General features: G+C 53.8%; 1 protein-coding gene across 2 annotated transcripts in view; it reads left to right on the top strand.

The window, feature by feature from the left end:
- TRRAP (transformation/transcription domain-associated protein) overlaps positions 1–9,436 on the top strand; it is an 89,949-nt gene that overhangs the window by 55,431 nt on the left and 25,082 nt on the right. For both annotated transcript variants that reach the window (XM_006889633.1, XM_006889632.1), the window contains 9 exons: positions 256–462; positions 1,248–1,406; positions 1,501–1,635; positions 2,990–3,100; positions 3,823–3,969; positions 5,872–6,085; positions 6,794–6,919; positions 8,215–8,361; positions 9,224–9,423. In XM_006889633.1, the coding sequence (XP_006889695.1) occupies positions 256–462; positions 1,248–1,406; positions 1,501–1,635; positions 2,990–3,100; positions 3,823–3,969; positions 5,872–6,085; positions 6,794–6,919; positions 8,215–8,361; positions 9,224–9,423 (1,446 nt within the window). The remainder of the gene's footprint in view (positions 1–255; positions 463–1,247; positions 1,407–1,500; positions 1,636–2,989; positions 3,101–3,822; positions 3,970–5,871; positions 6,086–6,793; positions 6,920–8,214; positions 8,362–9,223; positions 9,424–9,436) is intronic.

Raw genomic sequence — 9,436 nt, forward strand, 5'->3', positions numbered from 1 at the left:
CTGGGGTGAGATGATATCTCATAGTTGTTTTAATTTGCATCTCTCTTAGAGCTAGGGATTTTGAACATTTCTTCATGTGCTTGTTAGCCATCTGAATGTCTTCTTCAGTGAAGTGGAGGTTGGTTGTTTTTTAAATTGTCTTTCAGAAGCGCCCTGCCTTGTTCCTAAGCTGGGCGATTGCCTGTGTCCTTGTCGCTCTTAAGCCCTTATGCCCTTCATGCCTGCACCTCACAAGGATTCCTCGGCTCTTCTCAGGTATTCCACAGTCTCCTCAAGGCTCACGCCATGGAGGCCCGGGCCATCGTCAGACAGGCCATGGCCATCCTGACCCCCGCGGTGCCAGCCAGGATGGAAGACGGGCACCAGATGCTTACGCACTGGACCCGGAAGATCATTGTGGAGGAGGGCCACACGGTCCCGCAGCTGGTACACATCCTGCATCTGATCGTGCAGCACTTCAAGGTGTGTGTGCAGGCCCTGGGGTGCGTCTGCCAGAGCGAGCGGTCCTGTGCCTTCCTGTGGCGCTTTCTGGCTGCGGGCGCCCGTGTGCCTGTGTGCGTGGCTTCATCCAAATGGGCTGCTCTGATTTCAGCATACTTTGCTTTTTTAGTGGTTTTTACAACCCTGTGTTGGTGTATTGTTTTCAGAGGCACCACAGCGGGCTCACTTTGTGTCACTGTCCTGTCTTGTCATGACCGTGATTTATCGTGCTGTTGTTGTGTCCTTAGCTGACAACAGTGTAATATAACTTGCGCAGACGTGGAGAAGCCGGAAGATGAGTGTTAATGCTGGTCCTTGGGCAGAGGCAGTGACCATGTCTGGGCACATGGGGCAACCTAGGGCTCTACTCGGGCAGAGGCAGTGAGCGTGCCCGGGGCACATGGGGCAGTCCAGGGCCCGGTCACACTGGGCAGCCCAGGGCCCGGGCACACGGGGCAGCCAGGGCTCTCAGGTGGATTCCACAGAGCAGCCCGCCATCAGGGTTTCTGAAGCTACAAGTCTGAACGGAATCAGAATCTTCTCTACAAAGTGGCTGGTGGATTTGAACTGCTGGGTTTTCTGTTACTAGTCCAACACATCATCTGCTCTGCCACCAGGGCTCCTCCATTCCTGTAGGGAAGGGACAGAACACTTGCTGAAGTTACACTTTGAGATACTCGAGCGTGGTATGTGTGTGTACACACACGTGTACCTGGCATGTACAGGTATGTCAGACCCGATGTGACGCTGACCCCTGCTGCCCACAGGTGTACTACCCAGTCCGACACCACCTGGTGCAGCACATGGTCAGCGCCATGCAGAGACTGGGCTTCACGCCCAGCGTCACCATCGAGCAGAGGAGGCTGGCAGTGGACCTGTCAGAAGTGGTCATCAAGTGGGAGCTGCAGAGAATTAAGGACCAGCAGGTAGGCACACGGACCCCTCCTGTCCCCAGCTGCATGCCTGAGCTCTCTCTAGAAATCAGTCCATAAAGTCCTATTTGCCTGTGTGTTTCTTCAGCCGGATTCAGACATGGATCCCAGCTCAAGTGGAGAAGGGGTCAATTCAGTCTCATCGTCTATTAAGAGAGGCCTGTCGGTGGACTCTGCCCAGGAAGTGAAGCGCTTCAGGACGGCCACTGGAGCTATCAGTGCGGTAAGATGATGGGGTCCAGGGTTTTTTGTGGGGAGTGCTGTGGTTGCTGGATGAGCTTGTATGGTACACACGAGCTGACAGAGCTGAGCCCTGCAACACAGGCAGTGTTCCACGGGAAGAAATCTGTGTCTCATCGCCCACCAGCGCATCTCATCCCCAGATGGAGCTCTCCTCACCGTCTTAGTAGCGTGTGGTGGTCATGGTGCGCTCTGGTGGTCACGGCGTGCGTGCTCTGCCATGGTACGCTCTGGCGGCCATGGTGTGCTCTGGTGGTCATGGTCAATGATTTGAGTAAAGGCATCAGAAATAAGGAAGGAGTGTGAGAATATGAACCCACACTGTGGTTTGATTTCTCAGAAAGAAAATCTGTCTTGTTCTGTGTGGTGTGGCAACCCCGACGGTCCCTGTCGGGGATCCCTGTCCTCACCCTTGTGTAGTTGTAGGCCACCTGAATCTACCTTGGCTGGAGTCCTGCTTCCCCCCGTGGCCTGTTAATGTAACCTTGGCTAGTTAAGCATCATGTGTTGGCTGCCTGAGGTTGGATTTCTCTCCTCTTCTCACTATCCTGTTATCATATATGGCACCTGCCTCCTCCCAGGCTCAGTTTAGAACACTGGACCCTGTGGACTCTGCTGCTCCCCACGTATCTGGTCCACAGGTGGAGCGGAGCCTGTCCGTCCGCCTGGCACGTTGACTTTCTCTCCCTTCTCTGCAGTCCTTGTCCCAGCCTCCCTCAGCCAGTGCGGGATTGCTGGCGCTGCTTCTAATGCTACACTGCTCCCCTCCAGTCTTCCTACCTCAGCATGGTTTCCACAGAGAGGCCCCGAGCACTTTTCATTTTCAATTTAAGGAGGGAAGCTGGGTAAAGCGTACTTGGGACCTCTGTACTGTTAAAGGTTCTTGGGAAACTATGGACGTTGTAAGAACAGATCAGTGTCTCTTCTTGCATAAAGCATCGAGGCAGTGACGTCCCAGCCTGGGCTTGTGTCTGTGGTCACCAGCTTGTGATCGCGCCCCTCATTGTGCCCTGTGCCCCAGGCAGACAGAACTGCCCATGGCTCGTGTCACATGGACTAGCCTTGTCCCGACGGCGAGCTGCGGCTCAGCCTGGTGACCACCTGAGCCATCTTCTGACCATCCTTGGCCACACCCCTGTGTTCTGGTTCATATCACACGAGGTCGTGTTTTCTGTGTGGTAGCTGTTTGTTCTCTGCTCTTCTGTGGTCAGTGTGTCCCTCACACAGCCCAGGGTGCCCGCGTGGTCCCCCTGTTTGCTGACTGATGAGGAGGCACCCTCTTTTGGAAGGCCCTTGTTCAGAATCCTTGTCCTGCCTAAGCCACAGTCCTTCCGCAGGTGTTTGGGAGAAGCCAGTCGCTGCCGGGAGCCGACTCCCTTCTGGCCAAGCCCATTGACAAGCAGCACACGGACACGGTGGTGAACTTCCTCATCCGCGTGGCCTGCCAGGTATGGATTCGAGGTTCTGCACAACAGAGTGAAACGAAACCGCTAAGCCAGGGCCAGAAAAGAAGGTCTATCACTTTAATACCAAGGCCTTTGAGTCCATGGCGGTTGCCGTGCTGTAATCTGCGCGCGGTATATTTCACACTGGTTTTAATAAAACATGCACCTTAGCATGAGTGGGAGAGGGTAGTTCCGGGATCTTGGGAAAGTGGTTCAGCCTCTGTTTTGTTTTCCTCACCCTTCACGTGGCAAAAGGCTGCGATGATGCCGCAGACAGAGCTTATGCAGATTAGTGGCTGCCGTGTGACTGCCGAGTGGTGTTTATCACCCACGTCAGTGTATGTGTTCCTGGGGCGATTGAGAATCCAGTTCTGAAAGTTTCACGTTTTACATTTTGTATGAAATTTCCCTGAGCATGGTCTTGTGCTTGGGCATCTTGAGTTCACACAGGCGTTGCCCACGATCTGGTACACCTGGCGGTGCTGGTGAACCACCCTGGTGTTGAGAGAACCTTATGGCCTTTCCAACACGGGGGGAGCTCAGAGCATGCCAGGCACCACGATGCGTTGGGGACACGGATGCTCTGTGGTTGTGCATTCACCACTGTTCGCAGAACTGAGAACGTGGAGGGGAATGAGATGAGGAGCAGAGCCAGGCCGGGGGGTGCAGCATGGGTGGGAGCCGGGTCCCCTGTGGAGCTGGGCCCTCACGGACTGCATTTCCAGGTGAACGACAACACCAACACCTCAGGCTCACCTGGGGAGGTGCTTTCCCGACGCTGCGTCAACCTCCTCAAAACGGCCCTGCGGCCAGACATGTGGTCCAAGTCGGAGCTCAAGCTGCAGTGGTTCGACAAGCTGCTGATGACCGTGGTAGGTGCCCGGGCCCCGCCGGGCCTGACCGTCCAGGCTCCTGTCTGCAGACCCCATGGTTACGGCCGCCTCTTGGCCATGTGACTGCGAGTCAGGGGCTGCAGTTTCACCGCCTGGAAATGGATTTGTGACTTCAGCCCCTGTCTCTGACTCCCAAACACTTGGGCTCTTTAAAACAGAATGTTGGCTCTCTTTCACTTTACAGACATTTTTAAAACTGGTACCCTTTGTTTTGCCCTCAGAATGTTTCCTTTGGTGAAGTGTCTGTTAATTTTCTGTGCCCATTTTTCAATTATATTGTTTATCTTATTGTGGTGTAGAGAAGAGTATTGAATATACCATGGACTGCCAGGAGAACTAGCAAGTTCACCCTAACCAGGCTACTATATGGAGGCAAGGATTTTGAAGCTTTGTCTGACAAACTTTGGACATGTTGCAAGGAGGGACCAGTCCTTGAACATTATGCTTAGAAAGGTAGAGAGATGGAGAAAGAGAGGAAGACCAGTGATGAGATGGATTGACGGTGACTGAGATAACGAGGATAGGTGTGTCAGAGACAGTAAGGATAGAGCTGGTTTCAGGGCTATTGTACGTAGGGTCGTTCTGAGTTGCAAGTGACTCGACGGCACCTAACAACAACAACTATCAGGATTATAAAACTTTAGTAGGTGTTCTAAAATTTTTTGACTCAAGGACTCACATAACTGTTTTAAGTCTTTGCGAAGAGTAGGCAGTATTGTCTCTCAGGATGTAAGGTCTGCTGGGTCTGCAGCGGGCACTTGGTGTGGGGCACACGTTCTAGGTGACAGGCTTCCTTTTTCTCTTGTAAAGTCGGCATTACTTTCCTTGTGCACACAGCCGTGGCTGAAAGCTCAGCTTGGGAGTACAGGCATGGTGGACAGCCATAGTTGAGCACTTAGCCCTGGAGGACAGCCTCTGGCACTTCATCCACAGACACGTTGGGAAGCAGTGTCCGTGCTGACGCTGGTTTCCCAGCAGTCTCCCATCATGCAGTGGTTCTCACGCCCCGTGCACACAGCACACACACAAGGGAGCGGGGTGTGTATAAACACTACAGCTGAACAGCATCGCTGGTGTCTCATGAAACAGTCTGGTGTGTGGGGTTTTTTTAAATTTTTAAAATTTTTTTTTTTTTGTTCTTTGTATGTGCACCATCAAATCAGATCTGACTGGTACAGGAGGAGACTGCCCCACCAGAGCATCTGGTGGATTCAAACCGCTTACTTCTGGGATTGCAGTGCAGCTTCTTGCCACTAGGCCACCAGAGCGCCCTAGAAGCAGTTCTTCTACCAACTCTGCACTTTGTTTCTCTACGTGTGTGTGTTTGTGTGTCAGGAGAGCTTTTATTTGTTTTTGTTTTTAAATTTTATTTTATTAATTTTAATGAACATTTACAGAGATTTTCCATTTCCATTCATTCATTGTTGTACTTTTCTCCCTGCCCTCCCCCACCCCAGTTCGCTCCTACTTCATTGGTATACGGTCCCCTTGCCCCTCCCCGAGATTTTACTTGTAAGAATATGGAACACTTCATGAATTTATGAGTCATTTGTGCAAGGCCCATGCTAATCTCTGCATCGTTGCAATTTTAGTAGATGTGCTGCCAAAGCGAGTGTCTTTGTTTTTGTTTCTCGTAAATGGTGACATCACCTATTACTGGATCGACTTCATTATAAGACAATTTGAAAGGTCGTTCTTTTTGGAAAGGTACCTGTGTTTTAGCTAACAGAGATAAGGGGAGACAGCAAACGTTATTGTTTTGTCATTTAGTCTCCAAATAGGCCTGGCCTGGGGCCTCCTGCTTTGTTTGCTTGACTGTGGTCGTCCCGTCCCGGAGGGAGGGCCCCCACTCAGCCCCTGCGCGCGTGTTCTCTGTTCCAGGAGCAGCCCAGCCAGGTGAACTATGGGAATATCTGCACGGGGCTGGAAGTGCTCAGTTTCCTGCTGACCGTCCTGCAGTCCCCGGCCATCCTCAGCAGCTTCAAGCCCCTGCAGCGCGGCGTGGCGGCCTGCATGACCTGCGGCAACACCAAAGTCCTGCGAGCCGTCCACAGCCTCCTCTCACGGCTCATGAGCATTTTCCCGACAGAGCCGAGTACGTGAAGGTCCCCTCCGCAAGCTGGTGGGGAGCCCGTGAGCGAGTGGGACCCCGCTTCTCTTTGCTTTCTTCTTTCCGCTGTGATTTGGTGAAGGTTTACAGAGTGGCTCGGTTTTCCGTTCGACAACTCCTGCATGTCTTCCGTGGTGCTGATCACAGTTCCCAAAGTGTGACTGCACTCTTCCCACTTCCTCTCTGTGTTTCTCATTTCCACTCGTCCTTCCCTCCTGGCCCTTTCTGCCTGCTGTGCTTCCTCCCAAGGGTTATGTTGCTCTTTTGATTATGAGTGGCTGGTGCCCCTTTGGTGGTGGTAAAACTTGACCAATCACAGCAGAAAGAAGAAAGCACAGAGAAGCAGGGTCCTACACTCTCAAGGGCTTGAAGTCTGTCAAGCCCTGAACAGTTGACAGTCTTGTATTTGGGGTGTCATGACTTAGAGCCATCCCGGGAGGGCTGAGGCCGCCCCCCACTCTGAAGTGAGGAGCCCCCACCGGTCCTGTTGACCCCATGGTCTGAGGCGCACATGCACACACACGGCTGGGATCCCATGGCTACGTGGGGGTGCTGTGTTTTTTCATGGAAAGTTTATATACCTGTCTTGCTAGGTGCTGCAGAAACAGTTTTGTCCCCACAGTGAGCACCCCGGGGTCAGGGTGGACTGGGAGCCCAGGCTACAGCACCCACTTCTCACCGTCCTACCCCCAGGTACCTCCAGCGTGGCCTCCAAGTATGAGGAGCTGGAGTGCCTGTACGCGGCCGTGGGCAAGGTCATCTACGAGGGCCTCACCAACTATGAGAAGGCCACCAGCGCCAACCCCTCCCAGCTCTTCGGTGAGTGCTGCCCTGGTCTCGCCAGGTCAGTTTGTGTAGGGAGGGGGACTTGGATCACATGTGTGTTACGATCATATATGTCCAGTGAATTGTCCAAAGGACTTGCCAGAAGGCAGCCACCATTGGACACAGGCTGGGGGTGGCCCAGGGTGAGGTGGGCCCGGGGAAGTCTTCTCCCATGGCCACGCTCCCCTGCAGATGTGGTTACTGATGCCGGGAGCGGCCAGCATGCCTTTCCGAGTATCATCACCGGGTGGAAGGGGGCTCAGGACCCGACTGTGCCATGTAGGCCCACCGTCGCTGAGAAGGGAACAAAGCAGACCTGGAATTGTCCTCTGGGATACGAGCACAGATGTCACACTGTGTGTGTGTGTGTCTGTCTGTCTGTTTCACCTGCCAAGGGGGTGGGGGTAAAGTGCCGGTGGAGAAAGACAGGCTTTTCTTTTCATGAACTTGATGTTCGTGTCCCACTGAGGGTTTTTACGTTGGGTTTTTACTGTGCTTTGGGCGAAAGTTTCCAGAGCAGTTTCACGTTGCGTTTGGTGGTTCACACATGTTGACACTGATTCCGCATCCTTCCCACTTCTCCCTTCTATTTCTCATTTCCTTTCGTCTTTCTGTCCTGTATCCTCTTGTCCAGTGAACACTCTTCCTGACGGAATGCTGGCCTCTTGATTGCGTATGGTGGTTCATGTTAAGGCGCTCGTTCCTTCCTGGTGGTGCTGGTCACCTTAGACCTTTCTGTCGTTTGTGTGAAAGCTGAGCCAACATTGCTCAAACAGTGCAGAGTGAGCTTAGAGCTACAGAACTGAGGCCGTAACAGGAAACAGAGGTTCTCTTCTTCTCACACACGTCAGTAGACCAAAAACTGACATACCCTAACTTAAGGCCACATTCAGACATGGCGTGTCAGTCTCCCCAAAGTGCTAATGCTGGTTCTCATGGGTGTTGGTGCTGCTGCAGTCGTGAACAGAGTGTGAACAGGTCTTCAAGTCATGGGAGATGCCACCTGGCCTGTGTAATGTTGGCATTTGGGGCTGTTGGGTTAACGGATACCTCAGCAGGTCGCCCCCCTGCCCCTGGCCGTTCTGCGGGAGAGGTGGGCAGCCTTCGCTCGTCAAGCTTCACCGTCTCCGAGACCTCGTGGAGGCTCCCCACGGGCCGGGGTCAGCTTGACGGCGATGGGTTTAGTTTCGTTTCCTGGCTATAGTCCAGTATTTTAAACAGCACATTCTTGTTTGTTCTTGTTTTTTTTACCCTTTGCTGTGCCATGACCGGTGGCTCTTGCGTCCCAGGCACGCTGATGATCCTTAAGTCGGCCTGCAGCAACAACCCGAGCTACATCGACCGGCTCATCTCCGTCTTCATGCGCTCGCTCCAGAAGATGGTCCGCGAGCACCTGAACCCGCAGGCGGCGTCGGGAAGCACAGAAGCTACCTCAGGTGACAGCCCTGCCCGAGCAGGTGGCCGCTGCACAGAGCTGGTGGTGTGCTGGGATTCTAACAGGAACAGGGTCCTGTTCACGGGCAGCTCATTAGTGTTTGCTGAGAACAGACGGGCTCTTAAAAACCGACCAAGACCCATTCTAAAAACAAGCCTGTTTTAAGATCTGGGCAAATGAGGTCTGGAAACGGGTAGGTGTTTGCTTGGCACCATCATGTGGCGTGGAGAATATTGGATCTGAGCAGTGGTTCTGAAGAAGCACGCGTGCGTGCGTGTGTGTGTGTGTGTGTGTGTGTAACACAGACGTCACGGCTGTGAGTCAGGGCATGGTGCTGGACCGTCTGCATCTCCTTTGCCCCCTTTGTTGGGTGAGCTCTTAGAGGATCACCCTCCGTGGGTGCAGCCGTGAGGGGGATAAGAACTGAGCGGCCAGGGTCAGTCTGCCCTTTAATGATTGTGCACGAGAGAGCAGAGCACTCCCTGGTCTGCCCTGTCCCCTTGATCAGTTACAGACCAGGCTGTTGTAATCTGTAAGCTTCCCACTGACTGATCCTCAGAGTAGGTGACCAGGCCTTTCTGCCTGGTGCTGTGTGCCTGGATTAGCTGCTGAAACCCGTTCAGCGTCATGGTAACACATAGGTCCCCACTGGCCAGTAGGCGGTGCTGTGCACCAGGTGCCCTGACCAGGAATTGAACTGGGGTCTCCTGCATGGCAGGGTGTGCCTCTGAACCGCACCGCCCCATCCCCGGGTGGTCGTGTGGTGTGTGTGTGCGTCCTGTGCACGTACACGCGCCGTATGTGTAAATGTGCAGAACGCACGGAGGTGGCTGCATGGTGGGCACGTCCCGTCTCCCGCACAGGAACAAGCGAGCTGGTGATGCTGAGCCTGGAGCTGGTGAAGACGCGGCTGGCGGTGATGAGCACGGAGATGCGCAAGAGCTTCATCCAGGCCATCCTCACGTCGCTCATCGAGAAGTCGCCCGACGCCAAGATCCTGCGAGCCGTGGTGAAGATCGTGGAGGAGTGGGTCAAGAACAACTCGCCGATGGCAGCCAACCAGGTGCGGGCGGGGC

The sequence above is a fragment of the Elephantulus edwardii genome, unplaced genomic scaffold (assembly GCF_000299155.1).
Source record: "Elephantulus edwardii isolate Elephantulus edwardi_28Jun2011 unplaced genomic scaffold, EleEdw1.0 scaffold00080, whole genome shotgun sequence".
NCBI classification, from domain to species: domain Eukaryota; kingdom Metazoa; phylum Chordata; class Mammalia; order Macroscelidea; family Macroscelididae; genus Elephantulus; species Elephantulus edwardii.